Source organism: Gavia stellata, chromosome 4 (assembly GCF_030936135.1).
Source record: "Gavia stellata isolate bGavSte3 chromosome 4, bGavSte3.hap2, whole genome shotgun sequence".
NCBI lineage: Eukaryota > Metazoa > Chordata > Aves > Gaviiformes > Gaviidae > Gavia > Gavia stellata.
The window spans coordinates 16,301,949-16,328,626 of record NC_082597.1 but is presented as its reverse complement, the minus strand read 5'-3'; the positions used below and the strand labels follow the sequence as shown (position 1 = coordinate 16,328,626).

The following is a 26,678-nucleotide window of genomic DNA, read 5'->3' as shown; positions in this document are numbered from 1 at the left end:
TCGAAACAGTAAGTAATGGGCCTGAAATGAAGCAAAGAAAATTTTTATCTAAAATGTTAGGAAAGGTTTCTGCCAGTAATGGTAATTTCAGAGGAGCTGTGAAGTCAGTATTTGAAGCTTTTGTAAAAGCAGTTTAGACAAAGCATGAGGAATAGTTTAGATGCAGGTGGTTTTGCCTTGAAGCAGGAGAACTGAGTAAGCTGACCTGCTACCAGTCCTTTGTTTCTCTCAGAGATGCTCCCCACTGTTAATAGAAAATGTATTGTAGGGAAGTTTTGGTTTTGGTTTTGTTTTTTTGTGGTGTGGTGTTTGTGTGGGTTTTTTTTTTGTTTTTTTTTTTTTTATTAATTGGACTGCTTGATGTAAGATTTGCTTCCCACAAGTTGGTTTGTTGGGCACTGTGCCCAGATACCTCCTGGAATATTAGGACAGTGTGACTGGAAAATTCATGCCATCACTTCAGTTCAGCCTCTTCTTATCACTCCTTCAGATGAAGTAGTAGATAAATCTCTTCAAAGACCTTCAGCTCACCCCTCTGACACAATTACTTCTCTTCTGGTTACTCACTATGTGACTGACATTCAAGTTAACTTCACACAGTTCATCATGCTACTGGAGTGCTGCAAAAATTGACCCTCAAAACTGTTACCTCCATATTCTCTAGGACAATGCCGTGAGCAGAAGGAAGGTGATACTGACAATGTGAATGTTGTGCATCTATTTTTTTTTTTGCCTTTGCCAGGAAAGAAGGCAAGCTATCCATTTCTCAGTGGCACAACTGTTTTTAAGAAAGATGTTAATTTACTCCTGTAAGTTTTTAATCATAGAATCATGGAACAGTTTTGGTTGCAAGGGACCTTTAAAGGTCATCTAGTCCAACCCCCATGCAATGAGCAAGGACATCTTCAACTAGATCAGGTTGCTCAGAGCCCCGTCCAGCCTGACCTTGAATGTTTCCAGGGATGGGGCATCTACCACCTCTCTGGGCAACCTGTTCCAGTGTTTCACCACCCTTATCATAAAAAATTTCTTCCTTGTATCTAGTCTAAATCTACTCTCTTTTAGTTTAAAACCATTACCCCTTGTCCTATTGCAACAGACCCTATTAAAAAGTCTATCCCCATCTTTCTTATAAGCCCCCTTTAAGTACTGAAAGGCCGCAATAAGGTCTCCCCGGAGCCTTCTTTTTTCCAGGCTGAAGAAGCCCAACTTTCTCAACCTTTCCTCATAGGAGAGGTGTTCCAACCCTCTGATCATTTTTGTGGCCCTCCTCTGGACCCACTCCAACAGGTCCATGTCTTTCCTGTGCTGAGTACTCCACAGCTGGAGGCAGGACTCCAGGTGGGGTCTTACGAGAGCAGAGTAGAGGAGCAGAATCACCTCCCTTGACCTGCTGGACACAGTTACTATCTGGGAATGATGATGAATATTGTTTTGTGTTTATCAAAATACTAAGCACTACTAGTCAGTATTCAGGAAACAACAGTTCTAATTTGTTGAAAACTTAAATAACTCATTTTAGTACTAAGTGTTAATACTTACTTGTTTTATAGCTATTATCTCATCCATATCTATTGCAAGTTGGAATTATCTGTACCTATTGTTTCTACACTGTGCCTTATTAATTGGGTATTAAAATAATGTAAATAATCTGACTAAACCAGAGAGACTTATTCTGAAGTGATTGCAGATTGGCTGACTGCAATATTTGTCCTTCAGGTTAAATATTGTTGTATAAAAACTATTTCATTTTAACTGCTGTAGTTTTTGAAGTAACGTTAAATATGTGTTATGTATCTGTACACAAGTATTACTAAATTTGCAATGGTAAGCTGTCTGAACACCTGCCATAGATACTATGGTGGCTATCTTTCACCGCTGCCTTCTTCCTATGTCATATTCAGTGATGAACTTCTTTTTTTTTTTTCTTTTCCAAGCAAAAATTTAGAGTGTACAATTGCCAAGCTGGATCTTGTGTTGAATCAAGCTGCAGTTAAAAGTGAGGAAGGACGTGGTTACTGTCATGTCAGTGAGGTCTTTCAATGCTAGTACACAAAGCAGGCAGATTTGTTGATATTAATATTGCTGTGCACAGTTTCTCATAAGAATCAACACACATCAGTCTGGAGGGAAAAGTTGCTTTCATGGCACTTTTGCTTATGGATTTAGATGCAGTACAATTTACTGCCTTGTGCAAGACCTAGTGTCCTCTAAAATAATACAGCATATGTCTGTGCTACACAATGCACTGTTCTGTAGAGGTAACTGAACTGATTTGATTAATAGAAATTACATGGCCGTGCTAGCATGATGCTTTGCCTGGGGTAATTAGTCCTGCTGAGAATGACTGAATTGTATTACTGGCTCAGAGCCATCTGCATTATTTTTGAATGCCACTGCTTCAGGTGGTACATCTGCATCCATAGTAAGTGCAAATACCTTGCTAAAACATTTTTCTTCTCTCCCTGGTGGTGTTAGCAGTAATGCTGCCAGGCCTTCACTGAAGTTGTTTGGGCTAAAATATACTATGCCTTTCTGTAGTTGAGTGTAATCTCCATGTTCTTCAATTTCATGTTGTTCCTTTCAGTTGAGTTGTTTTTTTATTTTGTTTTTCCTGAGGCTTTGTTACCATAAGATGGAAGTGTTTGCAGAAGGTTGTTGTGCAAAGTTTTATTTGTAGTATTCCAGGCCAAAAAAACCTCTCTGGTGGGAAGATCAAGCAGACACACAAATAATGTAAAAGCTTCAATATTTGTAGCTTTAAAATGAAGAGTCTTTTTGGAAACTGAGAACTTGTTTTTGTATAAAAGCTTCATTTTTCCAAAATCAGACTTCAGAAAAATTTTAAAAATAAAGAGAAGTTCTTCACAAACATGAAGCCAGTGTCACATGTGAAATACATGTAGAATACACTGCCTGAACTGCTTTTCTTCAGCATCTCTGGTAAAAAATGAAAATGATGGCCTGTTGTTCTAGTTACAATGTGATTAACTGTATATGGTTAATAGTGCATTTAATCACAAAATAATTGTATAATATATACTAAATAAATATATATACACCAGATTCTGTATTTCTTATGGATAATATTGGTCATTCTGTGACAGTCAGCTATATTGCAAAATAATTATTCTTTATTTTTAATGTGATAGTGTTGATAGAAGCATTCCGCTTACACTCATACAACAGAGGCAATTGAAGTTGTTATTTTATATATTGATAAAGAACGAGAAAAAAATGTATTTGTAATGCTTCAATTGACTATGTTTAGAAAGATTCTGGTTTTATTAGTTGATCTGTCTTTTCAAGGAAAGGAGTGTCGTGAAAGCTATGGATAATTAGTGCTAACAAAAAAATCCTCTTGGTTACTAAGAAGATCTTGTTATTTTCTTAGTATTGTTCCTAGCTTCATGTTTGCCAAAGTCACTACTTGATTTATTGTAAATGAACATTAAAAAAAGCGCTATTCAATCTTCTGCTGAGTTGTGTTATTTCATTAACTGTGCTGTACAACCAAATATTTTGTGTAATGAGTGTAGAAGCTAGTCTTTGTGCTCTTCTGCAGTTGCTGTACCACCCACTTACTTCTTTCTCTGTTTCAGTTAGGCATATAACAATCTTGTTCCAGGCCATCTTATTTTATTTTATGCCATCTTTACATTTTATGCAGGAGGAGCTTCTGTGGGTATTTATTTACTTCTTGTTTGCTTTTGAAATACAGAAAGAAAAATCTTGATGGTATGTAACAAGTTCATTCAGCTGACCTATTCACTTTAAGATGCTGAATTAGTGTGCATGTAACGAAATGACTTGCAAAACTTAATACAATTTTTTATTAGTAAAAGGCTAATAGTGTAAAACCTCTTTATCCTCTTTGAACAAGGCAGACAGAACATACAGATTTTACCATCAAATTGTGTTTTGCTGTGATTAGGATTTCTAGCTTGGAAACCTTATGTTAGACAAAGCATTTTATGTAAATACTTGGTATGTTTTACTTCATCTCTGGCATGCATTCTTTTTTTAACCATTTTCAATAGAAGACACTAAATAATTACAGGCACATGAGAGAAAAGACTAAGTTTGAATTGATAGAAGAAAAAAATACCATGTTGGAATTTTGTTTTTAAACATAAGCTTTGAATTAGTAGGGCTTGAATTTACATTTCCTCAGGTTTTTAAAAGTTTGGGTTTTGTTAATGTAGCTTCATTGTAGTTTCATTGCTGTGTCATTGTTTTCCAAAGTCATAACTATTCTGGTCTCTTGAAATTTAATTTTCTTTATACATACAGTTCTAGAAAATTAATCCAGGTATAATTGTAATGGTGGGTTTTCTTGATGTCTAGTTTCCTTTAAACGATCATAAACATGTTTCAAATTTGCCATATTGAGTGAATTATGAAACTCTTTTTTCATGTTAATGTTAAGCTGATTTCTGGTTTTGATGAGATTAGTCTTTTCTCTATAACTACTTGAAGAATTTGATTTTGCTGTGTTATTAAGCATTTGGCAATTTTAGGCTCAAGTATATAGACCTTGTCAGAGGGCTCTATGTCAGATATTTTAAAATGGATTTAGTACTTTGCTTTCTATCTTGAGGTGTTAACCTGTTCCTGAGAGGTATGTTATTGATGTTTCATTAGCAAGGCTGTGCTGGAAGTTAATTACAGTGTGTTCAAGTTGCCTTTGCTGTAACATATAGAGTGTTTCTAACAGTTTTTATCCTGATTCCAGGCCCATCAAAGACTATATTCTGTCTTTTGCGCTTTCTTGCTCCCAGTTACAGATATCCACACCTTTTGTTCCTTACACTTTTGGAAAGCTTTGCTCTTTCAACCACCTTGTCACCTGTAACTCTGAATCTGATTGCTACTATTTCATTATTAATATCAATTATGATTATTATTGTAATGATATAATGTATAGAAGTCTTGGTTGTAGGCCAGTATTACACTGAGCTCGGCTTCGGCAGGTACAGAGTGAAATCTGGGGCCTGACAGCTCTTGATTTATTTGCTTCTAAGAGTTCAGAGGACTCCAGTGGGAAAGAAATGATAGTGGACAAGAACTAAGGAAGAGGAGGGGAGGTGTGATGGACTACCAGAAAGCGTTTTCTGCTAGGAGAGGAATTATTGTCAGGACAGCATAGTAGCTGCACCGGTCATGCAGCTGATGCATTAATATGTATTTAAACTCTCTCATGTACATGAGGCACAAAGAGCGTTTGCCCTGGTAGCAAAATCAGTTCTGTATTTGAGATTAAGCCAGTACTTGTTATTTCTTAAAAACACTGAAACTACTGTATTTTCCATCTGTTTTAGTAATGTATCAGATGGTCTGGGGCTTTGAGAGCCAGAAGATATATCTGGGGTTTGTAGTCCCACCTGGGTAAGGCTGAAACAGAGGAGCTTGGGAATTTTGTAAGTGGAACTGGTTGGAAAAGAAGAACAGAAGGAGTGATGGAGGAGGGAAGTTGTGGAAGAAGGTCTTGGTAATTACATTATCCTACTTTTTCTCATTAATGAGCTAAAGTGTAAAGGCCAGGTCTGATAAGGTGGGTTTTTTCCAGTTTTTGTTTGTTTATTTTGCAAATAATGAATTTAAAGGTGTGACTAAAATCTGAAAACTATACTTATATTCTATTTCTCTAATTACAAAATTCCCCTTTGGCTCTCTTTTCAAATTATCCCTATAGAGCAGAGAGGAATTATACCGAACCTGTTTCTATTTTGCTGTTAAGGAATACTTATTCCCCACCAGAAGGATGGTATCCCAGCTGGTAAGGGTGTTTGGACCTTGTTTTTGCTTTATCCCTTGATCTTTTTAAGTGTTCAGACAGTAAGTATTTTTGTGTTCGTTAGCTAGGGTGTGTCATGAGAGCAGAGATATGAAAGGATTTTGAAGAACCAGTAACATAGATGATCTTGTAGTTGTGAATGCTTGTGTTTAGCCAAATACAACTTCAGAGGTTTTTTTATTTATTTTTTTCATTACTTTGAAAGAGTTTTGATTGTATAACTAGCACAGATCTTAGGGCATCACTGAGTTTTGAGACGAAGTATTCTGTTACTGGGTAGTCATACTTTTTAAATAGAACTACATAATTAAAAGTAGAAATGAAAGCTACGGGCTTCTGTTTCCAGGTGACACAGAAAAATTACCAAGACCCAAAGATATCTGCAAGCTCTGTCTGCTTTTGAATCTAGTAATGTTTTGTGCACTGACTTTAAAAGTCTGTATTAGTTAAAAAAGAATAAAGTTGTGCACACCAAAGATGAGAACAGAGTTTAAAAGAATTACTTTTGGCTGAAAGAGAAGGGAAGAGAGACAGAGGTTAGCTGTGAATCTCTAAAAGATTATCTTTTTGCATCTTGTATATTATCAATACATTGTAGAGAGTAAGAATAGCTGGCAAGAGTTTGAAAAGAATTTCTAGGGTCTTTTACATGTTATATAAACAAAGAAAAAGGTATCTACTCACAGGTGTCTGTGAATGTTCATGAAGAGAAAGGCAAGTTGGATTACATAATTTAAAATAATAAGTGAACGCAGGGATATCTGCAAAGCAGATAGATGTCATGTCTAAATAGAGTGGTGGTGTATTCTTGCTGTATTTCAGTAGGTATAAAAGTTTAAGTAAACAGTTAAGAGCTAGGACTCAGATAACCTATTATAAACAAACAAGTCAGTGATACTAACAACTAGTGCTGAAAAATTCAGTTCCGTAGAGTTTGACACCATTTACAGCTAGAATGGCGCATCTGAAAGAGCATGGATCTAGTTGTCTGTTCTGCTCTGTGTGGAGGTTCTATGAGGAAATGGCAATTTTATGTTTCAGGCAGGTCTGCATACGCATTGTCTGATGCTCTGGTAGGAATTGGCATTTATAACTTTCTCTGTTCTCCTGTTTCTTTTCTGGGCATTTACGTACTTGGAAATTCAATAGTGAGCAGCAGGCTAGTTCTTCCAGAACCAGAGTAATGATCTCTAAGGTGATCAGACTCAGTGTTTTGAGTTCAGTAGGTAATCACTTCCCCATGGGAAGGTGTGGAGAAATGTCACACGTATTTTTTTCTAGGAGAGGTGGCTGAGGGTATCTGGGAGGATGTGTGCTTCCTTTTGTTTATCTATGGCCAATGGTGAAATCAGATGTTTAGTGGTCAAGGAAATAACACTGAGAAGCAGTTCATAATACTGATCTTTATCTTTCTGCTTGGATTGAAGCATTTATTAGTGCATAACCTGGTGGTTGTACTGAAGAAGAACAAGGTTAGTTTAGAAATAGCACTTCAGTATTGTGTAAGTGCTGAGAAAACATTTTTTTTTTTTCTTTTTGAACAATCAGATTCAGAAATAGTCAGAGTGAGAGAGAACAGAAACGGATGAAATGGACAGGTAACTTGTGATCACCAAGGAAAAGAAGGGAGCATTTGATTAGAATGCTCACTAGAAGATCAAATAATGGTGGTAGCAAATCATGTTGGGAAAATTTCATTGGGGGTAACAGAATGAGAAGTTACAGTAGAAGTATCTGTAAGTGCATACAGATCAGACAGCCAGCTAACAAAATCCAAAAGATGTTACTTTCACAACCCACTGAATTAAACCAGAAAAATTGAAACATTGCTGTCTAAGCAAGTTTCTGAGGTGAGTGTAAGAATGGTGTTGGGAATCTAGGCTAATCGTCCTCTGTGGCCAGTGGTAAAAAATCACCAATTTCTAATGCAGGAATTACCAACAAGGAGAAACATTATTCTGGATTCTATTATAATAAATAAACTTATTGGATTCGCAAGTCATTTGCTGCCAGAGTGGCAAGTTGTGATGCATAGGGCAAACTGAGAATAGACCCAGGGTACAATGTTTCATTTTTGAAAGAGTTAGCTTTCCAATGCAAAGGATCTTCTGTTCAGTAGTTTGGACAAATGTATTTAGACAAACCTGAAAGTTGAAGACTTACTGAGAAGAGTATATTAGATTATGAAATACTGGCTTTTTGGCAATCAAGAAAGAGGGTAGTTGTGGCTAAAGGCTCATTCTAATGTAGTGACAAAGCAAAGATAACAACTATAATTGGAAAACAATGTGTAAACATAACTTAATGCATTACAAGTGTAGAGTATAGATATGATAAATCTAAAATATTGCAGAAAAATCCATGGCTGGCAGGAACCAGAAAGACGCCTATCATGGAATAATCTTATTAACATACAGTTTTCCAGATTATTCATAAAGATTTAGAATAGGAGGATTTTTCAGTAGATGCTCTTGCTCGATTTTTGGAGGCAGGGTAATTTGTTCTTCTGTAACGTAAGGGTACTTTGTAATCCAACAATAACTAAGGAGGATGTTATACAAATGCACTAACTTCCCAGGCCCATTCGTTTGTAACTCCTTACTGAATGGGGAAGGGGAAAGTCCAACTTGTGTTGTTACAACATTCAGGAGAAACAGGGTATTTCTGTTGAAATCAAAGTCAGTTAGACACAGAGCTGCTGTAGAAAAGTAGTAGAGAAGTTGAATTCTTTTGAAATAAGAATTCATGGCTGTAAAAAATGGAAAATATGTGTTGTCTAACAAATTTGTGTGCTTTGATTAGTTAGTTGATTAAAGAAATTGTGTAGATGCATTATGTATTTATTTTATGTGCATAATCTACAATTTAGATGACTTAAATCTCCCATCAGGTATTGTTTCCCTAAGTAAGTATTTAAATAAGCCACTTACCACCACCACACATTTGCTGTACATTCTTGGTAGATAATTTTGTTACTGGGGGAGCTGGAAGAGAGGAACAGAGGTAAGTAAGGTAGTGGTAGTTTTCTATGGGTGTACACCTCAGATTAAGGCAGACTACTGGAGGAGAAGCAGCTGTGAATGGGCAGAGCACTTTGAATGTTCAATATGTACACATAACATGCTTTTTAAATAAAAAAAAGAAAAAAGCATGATCTCTGTTTTTACAAATATGAAAATATCGTGCTAAACTTCTGTAAAGCATTGGAATTGGACTGCATCCATGCTGGGATTGCTTTACCAATGTTGTTTCTCTTCTAGCTAGCATTCATGCAGCTATGTCAGGCAAATCTGTACTTCTGCGATTGGTATAGGGAATTGTGCTGTACAGATAAAAACATAGTTTTGTGAATACCTGTGAATAAATGCAATTATACATGTCACAGTAGGAGATTAAATGGGCTCTTTTTCTTGAAGATTAAGATTGTAGAGGTGCACTCATGAGGAGAAAATAAAGGGTCGCAGAAGGGCTCTTTGATTAGCAGAGAAAGAAATGACAAGAGCTAAGGGCTGGAAAATGAGGCCTGGCAAATTCAGAAGTATAAAATAATTGAAAAATGAGATTGTGTACACAGTTTTGTTGTAAATACTGGTTGTTCAAATCTTAAACATAATAACCAATTTTATCCTGTTCATTTCTAAATTAAAGTGTGAGCCAGTTCAGGTTAAAAAAATCTAACCAAATAGCTATGAAAAAAAGAGTGAATTCTAATCTTTGTTCAGGTCCTGGATGGAAACCGGTATTCCTGTAACTGTCATTTCTGCTTTAAAGATCAGCAAAGGTATTGCTGTATGTAATACAAAGTAATGGGTAGTGTAGAGTAAGATTTGCACATAGGAAGCAGCTTTAAAAATAGGCTGTTTTCACAGGAGTAGTTTTTCCTCTTTGTCTCCCAACTCAGGCACGTAATTTTCAAATACTGGTTTCATCAAGAATTTTATGGACTCTTCTCGGTTATGGTTTGAAAAGTAAAGTAGTCCAGTCTTTTTCTTTGTTTACCATTCAGGTCCAGCCTTCCATTGCTCACAGGCACCAAATCTGATTACTGGCTTTGTTATCTTAAAGGTAGACTCTCTTCAGCTGAAGAACAGCATGGTCTCATACCTCTCTTCATGTCATTTCAGGGAAAGATCTGAAGACCTCATTAAAAGAAGGAACATCCTATTATTTTGAGAACATACTGTTTCGATGGTAGATTGTCTACAATTCCAAAGGTTTTTCCCCCCCAATTTTTAGCTGACCTAACTTGCAAACTAAAGATGTAGTAGAAACTTGAGATTTTTGACTGGAACAAAATCGGGGCATAACAAAGTCTCAGTGACTGAATCAAAAGTTTCCCACTTCTATTCCTCTTATTTAAATTGCTTCTGTACCATAAGCTGTACAACTGAGGCAGGATTTGTCAGAAGCTTCTGAATACATTAATCTTTTTAAAGATGTCATAAACTTGTCTTCATGTGCACTTTTTTGTGCTTTATCCATGTTTGATACAACTGCAGATGAGCTGTGTAGCCCCTTTTTGTATTTATGGGCATATAACCTCATATGGTCAAAATTATTAAACTTAAATGTTTGTTCCCGTTTAAATGTAGAAAATGAAGTGATTCATGCAATTTGGAAATTTCTTATGATTTGGTGTTTGCTTGGTAACTGTTCAGAAGATGAATTTATAATTCAAGTAACACTCTTGTTGTTGTTATTACATGTGTATATACTCCTAGAAAGTCTGTTGTAACTGAAAAAAAAATCTCTCATGAAATACCTTACTGACTACAGTAGCAACAAATACCTATGCTAAATCTTCTTATTTTAGCTATATTATACTCCATATATGTGCAGGTGTGTGGTATGTTGGCAAAACACAAGAAAAGTTTTCCCTGTGAATTCTTTTTGGGTTATGTATTTAGTCTCTGGAAGCCACTGTTGTTATTGAACCATGTAACTTTGTTAAAACGTTCACTTTGCCCAGAAATTCTTTTCACATCTTTTGTTTTGTTCTTTCTTGTTCATTCATAGGTCTCACTTGCTAGCTATTAGAGCTGTTAGCAGGAATAATAGATCTTCCTCATTATTGTCAAGGTGTTTTACAACAGCATGCTCACATTCAGCTCTTGTTTTGTGATGATACATACATTGGAAATAGTGTTCCTTTCCCATTTTCTTTTTCCTTATGCATGTTTTCAGCACTGGTAAATGCAACCTAGTGCACAAAGTATCACTGATATTTGTAATAATTTACTAATGTGGGAAGCTGTCCTTTTTTTTCTACTTCTCCCTTCTTCCTTCTCTGTTTATTTGTGACAGGGATTTATGAAAAATATCTTGAAATAAGATTTGGAAGAAAACCATGGTACAGAGTAGCAATAGGTTGTCATCAATTATTGTGCTTTTTTTCCCCCTACTAATTGCATTTAAATTGAGTTTAATTTGAAATAAAATCTCACAACAGATTGTCATAGATCCTAGTACAGTTGAAAGTAAAGCTGTGCTAATATTGCTCTGTTAATAACAGTCTGACATAGCCAGAGTGACAGATTTTACAGCAATAATGTTGTTTCAGCAGTGACATTGATTTGTTTATCAGATATGGTATCAAGTTAAACTGTTGCAAGATAGGGTAGGAATTTAGAGATCATAGCAGGGTAATAGAAACCAAAAGTGTATTTTGAAAAACCCAGCTTGGAAAGGAAGCAAGGGAGTGCTGTTTGCCAACAGCTTTGTGCTGTCAGCCTGCCCGCCTGCTTGCCTGGCTGCACATTGTCAGGAATCAGAATGAGGATATAGAAATGCTTATACTCAAAGGATATAATTAATTCAAACTATAAAAAAATAAAAGATGTTTTAATAATTTCAGGTTCTGTACCTTCCACAGAACTTCCACTGTAAATCTTCTGGTTTTTCATTTCAGCTGAATTGATTTTCATTGTGTGAGAATGTCTTTGTAAAACAGGAAAACAGCTGATACAGAAATCTGTAAAGTAAATACACAGGAAGATATTTCTTCCATTCTGGCTCAATTTGTAATAATCACTGAAGTGTAATTTTCACAAAGAACATAAAGATGTCTAATGATATTTCTCTTTCAATTTATTACTCTACAAAAATAATTAAGTTGAGATAAAGAAGCAGTAATTGAAAACATACTGTGGTAGTGAAACACACTTGAAGCATCAAGACAAACCGAAGTTATCTGACCAATGCTGATTTGAGGGGAAATTGAATAGCATTTTTTAAAATTTATCACTGGGAACAGACATCTAATAACATTTTCTTTTCAGGTCTGTTCTTGGAATGCATGTACTCTGTATGTACCTTGTACTCAGTAAAATGCGTAGTTTATCTCTAGGAAAAGAGGTAGTAGAATAGTGCACGCTCTGGGTTTGTCTGTTGCTCTGTGTATAATTTCTTAAATCGTTCTCCCCTCTCCTCAGAGTAATTTTGGCAAAACCACGTATCATGCTCTATGATTCAAAGATAAGTTCTTCTTGTTTTTTTGTTTATTATAATCTAAAAAATAAGGTTAGGATTCTTTCCATGGCAGATGCGTGTTGCCCTCCAGCTTTCTGTGGTCCTGATGGCCATAGCTGCCTTACAGTGGTTCCTTCCACCTTCTGCCCTTTTCCTCTTGACCTGTACTCTCCACCCACTTCACAACCTTCTTCTTTAACACTCATTGGGTATGAGTCAATTTTGATTTTCCGATTAGTCAGTTGTTATGTCTGGGTTTTTTCTTTTTTTTTTTTTTTTAGCCCTCTCCCCAGCAAAACAAAACCCAAACCCTGTGTCTAATTTTGCTTCTTGAATTGCATGAGTGTTCTATGAGGTAGAAAAAGGAGAAGGTAGTTACAAAGTCAGATTCTTCTATTGGTGTAAGACAAATGAGTTCAGTGATATTACAGCAGAATGTGTGAAGTGGGAGTGGAATTTGGCTGTTTTAAAGCTGGAAGGTTTTAAGACAGAAGCTGATTGTCCTTAGCTATATGTTGGAGGTATTTTGTTTGAACAATGGGGGAGGGAAGGGTAAGTTAGTGTAGTCTATATTTTTTTAATACCACATTGAAACTTCGCTAAAGAATGCTATATTCTCTCCTTTTAAAAGAGGTTATGGCAATTGGCAACTAAAACACTTTCTTCAGAGGAAAGAAACATATGTCTAAATTATTCAGCTATCAAAGAATTCTGATGACTAGCATGTACACTGATGTTGAACTATTATGTGCATTGCAATATGATATACGTAACAGTTAACAGAGCAGAAAAATTCTTCCTTGTGCCCAGGTAAATTATATAGCTTGCTGTATGCATTATCTCATTTAAAAAGAAAAAGAAAAAAAAAAAGTACTGGTGGAGAAGAGAAGGTGTTTAAGTATGTGTGTGGTGGGGCATAGTGCGTGTCTGTCCAGTGCAGATACTCTTGCCAAAACCCCCTCCATATAAATATAAAATAGATACTAATGTTGAACTCCACTTTTGCATATGGTTGTATAATAATTATGTGTTATGTACATGTGTGTATTTCTGTAACAATGAAGGAAGAGAGGTGTATTGATCTAGTATGTGTCCGGATGCATACATTTTTAATCTAATATATTTAGAAATCCCTGAAGTGATTCCTATTTCCCTGGCACTAATGAACTAAACAGAATTTCTGACCATGTAGCAGCGCCTTGTAACCCGTAAAAATTGTTGCCAACTTGAAACTAGATATTTATGATGTATTTACATTTCTGTTTCACTGGTTTGTGATGTACACACTAGTAGTGTGTTAAGGTGTGCTTCTTGAATATTCTAATAGATACCGGCACTGTACTCAGCTTTTTTGTATTTTTTAGTGTGGGCTAACCTCATTTTACAATGTAAAATTGACTGGAAATGCATTTGAAGCTGAAAGACAACATGGTCAGATACCAGCTAATACTTTAGGGACAGATAACGTGTGGAAACTGGTGGTTGCTTGTGTTTCTGAGATATATTTGCTGGAATTAATGTTTTTAGAGTCCTGTACAATTCTGCTTGCCTTAGGCTGAGTGGTGTGAAATGTAATTGAATTAATGACTCACTGTGGTGAGATCATTTTTAAGAATGTAGTGGGCTTCTTATTGTACAATACTATGGCATATATTTGCCCTTTTTTCTCCAGTGATGCTGCCTATTTTTGCATTCTGTTTTAGTCTGTCTGTCAAGCACCCACAGCACACCTTCATAGCCCTCCTAAAATCCTCTTCTGTATCTGTAGGATACACAGTGTTCCTTCACTAGTTACTCTTTATTTTGTCTTGTTTGTGTTAAATCTGTTGTCTTTGTGGTACAGATCATGTATGATTCTGTTTTATAATGAGTTCTGCGTGTATATAGGATTGCACATATTCTTACCTGTATTACTCCCTGCTCTATGCGGAATTTTCTTCTGCAGACCTCAAAGTGTACTCCCAACATGGCATAAGTCCTTTTTTTTTTTTTTCTTTGTTTAATGAAAGGTGAAGAATAGTAAATGTAAAAATGAACTTGCTTTTATTCTTAAAGGCAATCAATGACTGTTGTTGACATAGCCTTTAAAACCTGACTTAATATCTCTGACTAATTCCTAGGCTTCATTTTCTCTTTGTTATGAAGTACTGCTTCATTGAATCTAACTTTCTAATGAATGAGCTTTTAACACCAAATGTATAGTTCTTGAGGATTTATTTAATTTTAAAAAGTCAAGTTGTCAAGAAAACTTTCAAGTCTGAAAGCTTTTCTTAAATGCTTATTTCAGATAAAGACATGATGTAAGCTTGTTCATGTGTTGTGGTCATTATGATTTGGTTTTTTCTTCTTTTTAAATAAATGAATAGTATTTTAAATTGGTTTAGGAGTGCTTTATTGGAAGATAAGTAATCAATTAAATTGTATTATGCCATTAACCCTAGAAATCCCACTTTTTCCTCCTTCTAGTGTTCATAATACAGAGGATAACCAGGCAGAGAAAGGAAGAAGTGTTACAAAAAAGAAAAAAAAAATAGTTCCTGCGTAGGTTTTTGGGGCACATTTCTTTTCAGAAGAGCTTATTCCTGAAAGAATGTTTTAGAAGTGATAAATCTATAGCACATGGGATTTAAAAAAAAAAAAAAGCTTCTTGCATAAAACCATTAAGTTGACTTCCCTCCTGCAATCTCTCAAATAAGATGAAGAATTTCAGTTCTTGTAGGAAAGTAGGGTTAGCTTGGATGAAATCAACACTGTAAGTGGGTGAAGTTGAATGCAGGTGTCGTTGGGCTAGCTTTTAGAAAAAAGCCAGTGAAATTATGTTTGAATATATGTTACACAGTAATTTTAGATAACGAATTATTATCAATTAGATAATAAAGCTTCTAGGTAGAATTTGGATGATTGTAAGGCGCTGATCTTTGTGGAATATGGAGCTGTAGTAGTATTTTTTCTGAGTCTTCTGTTCCGGTAAGCTAAGGCATGAGCCTAAGTAAATTAAAGTACATTACAAGTACTGCTTTTTGTTTTTTTAACCACAAAACCAGTTTATGATGTAATGGAAAATAGCATTTTGTTCTCTTAAAACCACACTTTTTTTATACGCAACTTCAGAAAAGTGCTTCAGAAATCCTCATTTTTTTGTGTAATACTTTAGTCAAACTATCTCTTGTATTCAAGGATATACTGTGGTTTTTTTTTTTTTATAGAAGCCAATACTTACTGAGAATTAGCCTTTTAATTATATTGGTAGCTGGTGACACACTAAGCAGTTTATATAACAAGACAAGTGAAATCATGCTAATTGATTTTGCAGTTTTTTGTTTTAACCCCCCCCCCCCCCAAATAACTGGTAACTAAGTCAATGGATACAGCCACTGTTCACTGAAATTACGATTTTTTTTAAGCACAGGATAGCGCAAAACACTCAACAAACTTTTGTTTGGATTAATATCTTAATTCTTGCTTACGGTGCTATGGATGATGATGACTTCTTAAGGCTTCTTGATTCTTCATTGCAGGTATAAGATGAAATAGAAAAAGAGAATGTAGAATGATGGTATACCACGGCCATCCAGGAAATAAAGAAATAGGGTAGCTAGCAGTATTGGTGATTGGTTTGTGACAAAGCAGTTGCATGGCTAGAACTGAACATCGTTGAAGGAGAAGTGAAGTCAAAATAATACAAAAGTTATTGAGGGCAAGAAAGTTATCTTACTTCAGCTGTGGCACTTGACAGCCATATCTATCTATGTAGATAGATGGTATGAATGAAAAATCTCTGTATAAAAGGTCCCCATGTCACACTAGAGGTCTAGCTAAACCCCGTCAGTGTGAAAAACTAAGCCTTTGCACAGGAATGGCTTTGTTAGTTGGTTGTCTTTTAGCATCAAGCCCAATAACTTCCTTGTCTGTGGTTTTTGCCTTCATTTAGCCTGTCTTTCCCCCTTACACCCTCCACTCCTCCTATGTTGTTGTATTCAGAGTTGTGTATTTTCTATGTAGAAACTGTGGATTTGAAATTGTATACACAAGACTTTTTACTTTTCATAAAAGTATTGTCAAGTTTTAGACCAACATGAATCTCCCCCCCCCCCCCATCAAAATTTTCTGATTCTGAACCATTAATTGAAGGACATTACGTAAATGGCTTTGTCTACACATGCATGGTAATTGCGTGCTGGAGAAATTTGAAATAAGTAGCTATCTAAATATGAGGACAAAATGTGTCCAAGTTGTAGCTGTATAGCATTCAGAATATCTCTGATCAATACTGTTCATGAATTAGATTTAAAAATACCATATAATGCAAAATGTTGAATTTGTGCTTTAGAAAAGTATTCCTGAGTGGAATTTTTGTTTAAAAATTCTTTTATATTTACAGAGAAACTGAGCCATACAAATATTTTTAAAAGTTTGCACTTCTTTAAGGCTATTTATTTTCTAAAAAAGAGGACTTGAATAATTTTGACAAATATACACATGGTGTTACGCTAACAAACGGCCATGCAACATATATTTTACATAATGAAGAAATTGAATATACAAGACCTACTCTATTTAACATATATATTGAAAATTTACAGTCTCGCCAATAGTTAAAAAAAGTTTTTCTTATTTGGCAGTATTTTTCTACAATTTGTTCAAATATTCCACTTGATGTGTTTTGGTGAATACTGAAATCTAGTCAGTGACAACCTGAGGTACTAAACATTTCTGCCTTACTTCGTTGTCTTCAAAGGTAATCTTTTTGTTCCTTTTAGGCTCTATCCATGAGTTGTGTATTACAGCGTTATTTGGCATGGGATCTGCTTCCACTATTGAAACAACTCGCTTTTTCATCTTACTTTTCAGAACTTTCTGAAACTTTTGCCTTGTGAATGCATAAAGTAGAGGGTGAAATATAGTTGTTCCGTATGCCATTACTAGAAAACATAATCGCAACTTTACCAAAAGGTCACTTGGGCCCAAACATAGGATGGTGGTGTTTAAAACAGAGATGGGTGTCCAGCAGAGAAGGAATGTTGAAATAATCAAGAGGGACATTCTGAAGACTCTCTTTTGCCGTTCTCGTCGCTCCCGGTGCCGTTTTACAGCTCGGCGTAGAGCGATTATGACAGACACAGAAGTCCTTACGCCAAAGACGACATTTCTTCCTCCACTGCTGTGGGACATGTCCGTAGTCTCATGCTGAGTGGTCAAAGAAATAGTTTTTTTCTTTCTAGCTTTTTTCTTTTGTCCCGTTGTAAATCTTGTACCAATCCGAATATTTAGAGCCTGGAGTATTTTGGTGTATGTAATGAGCATGACTATAACAGTGAAGAAAAAGATTGGAATCTGAACGAGAAGGTGGTAGTACATTCCTAGCTCAGTGTGGTACTCATTTGTACTCACACACAAAAGTGTCTTATTTTCCCAAGTACTTGCGCTTTGAAGACTGAAAAAGTTGACTTCAATGAAAGGAATCAGGAAGGAAAACAGTGAAATGATCCATATTGATGTCATTAATATCACAGCCCTACCCATGGTCAGAATTCGATTGGCAGGTTTTACGGAGATGTCGTATCGGTCCAGAGTGATAGCAAAGACGTTGATTGCAGTTGAAACGCTTGCAAAAGAGACACAAGCCTCGTGGAAGCAGCAGATGAGAGCAGTGTTACTCTCCAGAGAAAGCAGAAGGATAACTATAGTTAGAGGAATACATCCCACACAAATTATTACATCAAGTACATGAAGGTTCATTGTAATTATGTTACTGACAGAATTGATTAAGTTGGATTTCATACAGTAAAGTACCAGCACGGTGAGGTTGCTGCCAAGTCCCAAAACAATTTCTAACATCAAAAATCCAGTGAGAGAAACTTGAAAGCTTAATGGATATGACAGTGGTCGGTACATGTTGGTGTCGATGTCATCAACGGCATCTCGAACTGTAATGTTAGATTCAGACTGCATGTTGACTTCCAGAATGGGGGAGAAACACATTCTTTTGTTGCAGTTGTTTTTTCTCCTGAAAGATGAAATAAAATAATGGAACTATTTGATTTTTTTTTTTAACACTTATTGTAGGTAAATGCTGGGGAGGGAGGAGGGAGGAAAAGCATCTATTCTTATCAGACTCTTGATTTACTGTATGTTTAGAGCTTTGGTTGGCATGGACTCAAAAGCCTGAGGATCTAGAATAAGATCTTTCCTTTTTAAAAGAAAGCAGGATTTGTTAAAAAAAAAAAAAAAGTGAAAAGCTTCCACTTAGGGAGGCAAGGCTTTATTTGTAGTGATGTGGTTTTTACAAAGGGCCCATTTGTTGAATAAACTATACTTGTGCATTGCCTTTGTATTGTGTTGAGGGTCATTTTAGAAGAATGTTTTTAAGTATTAACAAATTAGTACTCAAGATCATTTTAAAAAGGCTCTTGTGGAAACAAAGTGATAGGAACATGGAGTGCTGTTGCTTATGTTTCATAAAAAGAACATTTAAATTACTTATGGTAATTTAGCAGCCTCTTTCTTATGAAGAGTTTGCAATAGTGTTGTGGGCTGAATCTTGAAGTTCTGTAATTCAGCAGATTTTATAGAGCTTGAAGACTTCTGTTCATTTTTATCTTGTGTGCATCTACGTGTATGAAACTTAGCACTACAACAGTTTTATGTAAGTATATATAATATCAAATGCAAAACTTATGTGGGTTTGGGGGAATAGAGTTTATTATAAAAATACTACATTTCCTTTTTCTGATTTGAATATTCAGTTTCTTCAAGAAATCAGTGCCTACATGGAAGGGAAGAGTATTTAATTTTATTCCAGAATAGATTTAAGGGAATAATTTTAGAAAATAATACTTAAAAAGAAAATTGTCTCTTTCAGGGTTTTGGTTTTAGTTTTTGTTTTTGGGCATTTTTTGTTGTTTTTTTTTTTTAATATAAACTGCAATTAAATCCAACAGATTTATATACATAGCATGTTTGTCTTTAGGGATAAGTGAGGTTCAAAAAAAGTAGCGTTTATTACATCTAGGAGATTTTTTTAGTTTGTCTCTCATCTGCTTTGTTTTACACATGCCGAGAGGTTGTAAATGTAGCATCTGCATGTAATACCTAATGTTTGTATTATTTATATTGTCAGTCAGCTCTTGAGTTTGTAATGAAATGAATAAATAAAAGAGAGGTTATTCAATTTCTTGTTATGATACCTGAGGGTTTTTTTTTTTGTTCTTATTTAGGTAGCTTTAAATTTAAGAGGGGACGTACTTGGCATGAAAATAAATTTAAATGCGGACCTTTGTTCCATTCTGAATACACTAAAAATGGATAGCACTAAGGTGAACAAAAATGAGCTCTTTTTTAATGAAAGTATGAATTAAGCACACTTGGGATACTATATGCAAATGTATTTAATCTGCAGTTCTGAAAAACCTCAACTGCACAATACTATTAATTGCAAATTGTATGATGAAAATTCTTGGTATGCTTCAACAGTTATTTCACATGTGCCTCTTAAATACAAAAGAAGTGAATTAAAATGTATTAGTCTGAGGTGTGAAATGAAACAAGAAATATTTCAAAAGCTTTGTTTAGTTTCTAATTTAAGCAACCTCTATTAGGTTTATATTAACCCTCAGGAATACGATTTCCTGTGTGTACGCTGTCCTGGCTGTGAATGGGTTTCAAGAGACCATTCCAAATGCATTACTGGATAAATGGAGTTCTTTTGCATTAGCAAAAGCCAGGAGAAAATCAAAAGCAGATCTGCTAAAACAAATTACGGTCTTAACTCTAGCATTATGCCGACTGAAATGTTGTGAAAACAGAAAACTTCAGATGTGCTAAGTCTTATGAATAGGTAAAACATCACCTCCTTGTTGCATTGATTAGGTTTCAGTTAAATAAAAGCAGAAACATCAAGGCTGGGAGCTAATTTACCCAGTGCATTGCCTTTCTGGACAGTGCCTGTTCCCTTGCAAATGCTGAGCAGAGGTGGGGTGCATGCAACTGCTGACCTACCTGTTCTGTGTGCCTCAAGGGCCTTTCAGATCATTGCAGCAGCTTGTCATAAATTGATACATGGTGTCACTGACAGATATTTGACATGCACTGTAACCTGGAAACCAAGTGGTAGCTGGGCTCTTAGTTCATTCCTTGGAGGTTTTTTTCTTTTTTTTTTGTTCCAGCACTTCAGCAGCAAAAAATTCTGATTAAACATGGGGACTTCGTAATTGCCTGAGATACTTCTACAGACCAGTGCATATTCTGCCTGTCTGATCTGAATTTCAAGCCAGCAATAACAAATAAACCTTCTTTTAAGTGATGTTAATTTCTTTCCCCTGTTGCATTTTGTAGCAGCCTGTTTTTATTTTCCAGGTTTAAAAAATAAAATTTCTGATCTCTGTGTTCAGAGTGTATGTAGACATCCTTTAGTTTATGGTTGCATATTTCTTTCTGTAATATTCCTGCTCATTACTTTTGAGTGGTGGCTTAGTCAAAGAAGTTGCTATACATCATAAAATCCAGTTCATGTGCTTTGAGAGTAACCATGAGTTACCTAATTTGGTTTATTTTCATTTAAGGAGAATACATAACAGACCATAAAATTGAGAGAAAAATATCCATTAGTCATTATAGCAAATAAGTTATTTAATGAGTAGTATAGAAAAAGCTTGGTTAAACCCTTATTCAGCTTGCTGGTGAAGTATGCATATTCTCCTTTTGGGAATTCATGTTTCATTGTTTCTTCATGCATCAGTAGTTTCCACAATTCTGGTTTTAAATTATAAATCCCTCTTTAAGAAATGCTCACCATTTTAAGAATCAATCATTGCACTCTTCTTTTAATGAAAATCTGAGCAGATGTGTTAGTCTTCCATGTATATTGTTGAAGTGTCGTGCACGTAAATGGTAATACAAGTGTGTTCCATGTTTTGTTTCTAATTCCTTTATCTCTTAAGAATACATTTTAGTGATGCATCCTGCTGCTTGTAGGTCATACAGCTAGAAAGATACCCGGTCAACTGCATTCTTCATATTGTCAGTTGTAAAACTGAATTAGTTGCTGCATGCCCTTGTGAAGGGGAGGAAAAAAAAGGTTAAAAGTAGGGCTTATAACTTCAAAATAAAGTAATGCAAGAATATATTTTCTAATATCACTTATTCATGAATAAAAGATCTCTAAAATTGGATCTTATAGATTGCATAGAAAATCAGTTAGTGTATTTACTATTTGCTGGTAAAATCATGTCATTCTTCTGTCAGCTTACACAAATTTACTTTTTTGGACAAGTTTCCTGTTCTCCAAATAGTGTAGGTTACAAAAAAACCCAACTAGAAGCAATAACTGTTGGATGCAGAGTGTCTGTGACTAGAGCTAGAAAATGTAGTTTTATAGCTCTTGTGAGCAGGTAGTTTATACATACAGCTCTCTTGTCTTCTAATGAGAAATTGAGCAGAGTCAATGAGCTTTATAGGAAATATGTTTTTGTTTAATTTGCACACTTATAATTTCCTTTCTTGAAATAAATGTTTAGCAATTCTGTGTTTTTAATAAATGGCTTGAATGTACAGAGTAATCAAAGAAACAAGTTTGGAAAAAAAACCCAACAAAAAAGGGGGATTTCTTGAGCAATCAGAGATTAGCCAACCTTCATAAAGCAATAAGTATACACTAGTTACAGACTATGTGTTCCTTCAGAGAGTAACTGAATAAATCTGTAACATATTTAACTGCCAGTATTTGGAAATACTGCTGAGGGAGGAAAAATACATTCACGGTTGCATTATGTGGTTTTTTTCCCCCAAAACTGTATTAGCTTAAATTGTACTGTCTTTATGTTGTACGAACAAAACAGGTTCTTAATATTCTACAAGACTTTCATACAAAACAACATTTTTCTACCATTGTGTTTTTAATGGGGAGGGGGAAATAGCATTTGAATATTTCCTGGTCTCAAATATAACAAGATACTAGTGCTTAATGTAAGTTGAATCTGATCTCTTCCCTTTTTTCTCCAGTTTTTTTTGTTAAATGTTGCTTATTCTGCATACCATAATAAGGAACAGATCTTACCTCCACTAAAGATTTGATAAATTCTCGATGCAGGTGAAGCAGTTCCAGGTTGGAGGGATTCATTTTGTTCACTTGTTAGCAGAGTAGAAGGGAAAGAGGGTAATAAGCAGATCTTCAAAAAATGACCTTAATGAAAATTTGTGCCTGTACTGTGCCATTGTTTCAGCATACTGCTAATGTATACAACTGCTTTAGTTCTGGTTTACAGGCTGCTGCAGTCTCCCACTCTTCCTACTGTAGAATCAATAAGCATCTGAAAATGCATAATGAAAGTAATTTAACATACTGAAGGCTTCTTGTCTCCAGAGACACCACTGAGATTCAAGCTTTCTAAAAAAGAAAAGCAGTGCTTCTGAGAGGAAAGCTTGCGATGGGCAGCTTTTGCAGAATGACAGCCTACCTTGTCGCTGCTCCTCACTGCAGAGAGATGCAGTGCATTCACTAATTTTGATTGGTCAGTGATGTTGGGCTTAAATTGTGCTTCATATATGGGATTGATTGCCTCCCCCCCGATTTATATAAGGATTCTTTTATAAAAGGACTGTATTTACAAATGATTTATGAATTCTGGAATATATTAAGGGTATGCCAGTTTTATTTTTACCTTTTCACTCTTTACTTTGTGTACACTGGAAACCACATGACACTGGGAAAAAAAAAAAAGGGATTAAATGTTTATTACTTAAAAAGCTTCCAACAATCTATATTTGAATTTGCCTACTTTCCCTTTGTGATTTTTTTTTTTTTTTTTTTGGTCCTAAGAACATCTCTGAAATAAAACTGCCTCTTTGCACCATGCTGAATTTCACCTGATATGTTTATATGCAAGTGAACATTTAGGTCTCGTCTTGAATAAACTATATTCAGAACAAGTTGGTACCTGCATGTGTATTAGGAAAATTTCTATTAGGGTTCACAGAGATTATTCAGACCCTTAAAAAGTGTTGATAATTCAGTTTAATTCATGAATCAGAAAAGAATTATATATATGATCCATTACCATGTACAGTGTATGTATAGTAGTGTAGGTTGTTAAATTTTGTTGAAATGTTAACTTCTAAAAAAAATCCTGTATGTTCCACATGAATTTTGCTAGAGACTTCAGGGGTTTTTTTAAGGATGTCTTGCATGAAGTTCTTGCCCTCACTTTGCAGGGGGTGGGGGGTGTTTTCATTTTCACTCTTTTGTTTTGTAACTTATTTTTGAATCTGTTCTATCAGTATAAACAATGCTTACAACCACATAATGAGGAGTAAGAGAAGTGTAGCACAATATCTGTTTTAATTAGTACTAATGCTAAAATAAACCTTGGAAATAAATTCAGTATACAACCCAAAATAATATTTTTTAAAAATCGGTTTGCTGAAGCAAGTAATTTAAGAATATCTGAGTATAAAATGTTCTGCTGGTAGTTTTTCATCTCAAGTAAGTGTGAGGTGTGGGGCTTTTTCTGGTTTTTGGGTTTTTTCCCTTGATCTTAAAGATTTTTTTTTTTTGAAGGTTGATAAAGTACTAAATTTTAAAGCATAGTTCTTACCTAGGCAGCTGTATTAAGATGGCAGTTTTGGTCAAATTTTGATGGGGTCCTCTGTTTTTAAGTTGCAAATGCAATTGTGTAACGCAGATGTCTGCATTTCTTTACTTTTTCTCTCAGATAGACATCCAATATATTATTTATCTTTAGGAAACAGAATATTTTTTTTTTTTTTAAATGGCTACATACCCGTCTAGCATGCTTCCTATTCTGTACTCTTTTATATTCAGAAAATACCTAAATAAAGATAGCAGAAACTTTGAGCAAAGATGAGTAGGTACCAGCTGGCTATGCTGAGTAGCAACTGATTGAGCTCTTTGAGCTGCCTCTGTATAGTCTGCCTCCCAAGAGCTTGAAATCAGTGATACCAGCATAGCTCTTAAGGGTGATGTGATAAAGAAGATTCCTGAAACAAAAGCATAAAGACTAATATATTACAGAGATTTACTTGCTTCACTTTCAATATGACTTAGGATAAGTAGGGAAGCCTGTCTAAATTTAAACAGGTGAATCTCCATCTCCCTTTCTAATTCTTCAGTGTGTGCCTGAACAAAGATGGAGATATTGGATGAGCTGTACTGTTGGAAAGAAAAAGATGTACACACGGAAGAAGATTGTAACAGGATTTTGGCTATAGCATGATTATATGGTTCAAATGCAGGCAAAGGGGTCACGAAAGACTTCCTGTGTTACAGGAGGTGATAATGGCAAAATTTTTATCTGCAAAAAGTGTTTGAGAAGAATGATAAGGAGCTGAGTTGTGAACATATCAAGCTTAAGTTTTCTGGAGAGAAAATCAGGAGAAGAAGCAGTACCATATGGAGGCAATGAGGAGTAGGTGGATGGATAGACATGCTTGCAAGCCATTGCTGTGCAGATGCTAGTTAAGATGGTGTGAAGAGATGACATCATCCTCAAAGGGTAGATAGGGAAGAGTGGGCAAAAAGAGCCATGTGCAGACACCCGGCATAGACAGAAAAATGTGCTGTTCTTATACCTGTTTCTATATCAGTACAAAATGGAAGAGAAAGAATTTGACTGGTATTTTGGATTTTAGGGGAGTGAGAAGTGGGGTGGAAGGGTAATGAGAGGGTAGAAATATCGGGGAACAGCAGGAGTCTTAAAACAGGACATTGGTGATGGAGGGTCTTAGGACTGAGAATGGGAATGCAAGGGGAAGAGGGAGGCACAAAAAGTGACAGAGAGTAGAACTGTGAAAGATTGGGGCTGCTGGGTCTGATGTGGGGAGAAAATAAATGCAGAGAGGCAGGAGCTTGAAGCAGGGTGGAGCAGAAGGGAACAGAGGCATGTGCATGTAAAGAACTGCTGGGTGCACAGGGTTAGAGATAGCTGCAATTGCCATAGCATACCCCCCTGTAGTACTTTTAAATTGGATTCAGGAGTCATAACTGTCCGTTAGAGTATTTTTTTCTGTTTTGCTGAGAGCAGGAAGTCCAAAAATTTGGAAGTTGTAGCATATTTCTTGGTCTTTTTCCATCTTTTATCTACTGTCTTACTTTCTACACGCAGGAAGTAATGTCCTAGCATCGACTGTTACTGCATTCTGAAACGATGGTAGGTCGTTTGTAGAGCTAGTCTAAACTCTGCTGGTGAGTTGATAAGATCACCCCGAATGCAGCTTCTTGCACTGCAGTTTTTTAAAGAAGTTTAGTTTGTTAAAAAGACTCCTTAGACTCACAAGGTCTAGCAGGGCCAAATGACGTACTCAGTTCTGATGTTTTCTACCAGAGTCCTCGATTTTGGAGCTTTAGCATTCTTTTAATGTGCTTTAGGGTTTAACTTTACATCAACCTATCACAGACTGTCTTAACATCCAGGTGTCATGGAATAGACACATTCATGAAGATCTTTATTGGCACAGTTGGGAAACTGTCCGCTTACTTCCCTTGTTCTCTGCATTATTCTTTTTTCAGTTTCTATGATTATCTCCTCTGAAAATGCTTCAGCAGCACTTTCTGTTTCTTTCTTTGGGCTGCATGTCTTGTTTCCTAGTTTGAATCTTGCTGATCATTTAGTGGCTATTTAGAATTTTACTGCTTCTGGGTCTAAAAATGTCATCTGTTCTCATATTTGCAAGAGACTTGGGCTCCTAACTCATACAAATCTTTCAGTGGCACGTAATCTCTTTAGAGCTTAAGTTGCTTTTGAAAATGAATATTGGGTGATTTTGGACATCTTGCCCTGGGATTGTTCTTCAGCATTACCTACATGGTGCACCTGCACAATTCCAGCTGGATAGCTCCTCCTGTACCTTCCACTTACCTACACTGGGCAGCGTGATGCCCAATTCTAGTGTAGCTCTTCTGGGTAGTTTATTGTTTGTATCTGTTCTAGCAGCTTGTGATCCATATCTCAAATGTGTCACTTACCTCATTGCATCTTAGTTTTCTCAATAGTCTGTTGCAAAGAACTTTGTTAGAATGTTCTTGGAAATCCAGTAACTTTTATAGTATCGAGGAAAAATAAACAGTGGATGATAGCGGTTTGGTTTCAGGAGCTGTACTGATGTGCCCTTCTTGTGCTGGATTTGTCAAGGTGTTCAGTTTTACCTGGTACTGAAATTAGGTCTTGCTGGCCTGGATCATGCTGCAGCATGCTTTTATGTTGAAAAGGTGTAAATCTGACTCCTGTTCAGTACACGAGTTCTAGTTGTAAAGGGTTTTATTATTGTTTAAGAGTGATATGCTGAATAAATGACAAAAACTCTGCTAGAATTTGTACGTAAGTACCATTCTGACTCTGACGGTAATGCAGTCATTTCTTTCTTTTGCCACAAGTACTTTATTCTCATTTCTTTATCAAGA

At 35.7% G+C, this 26,678-nt stretch overlaps 2 protein-coding genes across 2 annotated transcripts in view; one reads left to right on the top strand and one right to left on the bottom strand.

Moving 5' to 3' along the window:
* COG5 (component of oligomeric golgi complex 5) overlaps positions 1-26,678 on the top strand; it is a 193,878-nt gene that overhangs the window by 17,643 nt on the left and 149,557 nt on the right. The window lies entirely within an intron of this gene.
* GPR22 (G protein-coupled receptor 22) lies at positions 16,946-18,268 on the bottom strand. Its single transcript, XM_009820517.2, has one exon. The coding sequence runs from the start codon at positions 18,245-18,247 to the stop codon at positions 16,946-16,948; it is 1,302 nt and encodes a 433-aa protein (XP_009818819.1). The 5' UTR covers positions 18,248-18,268.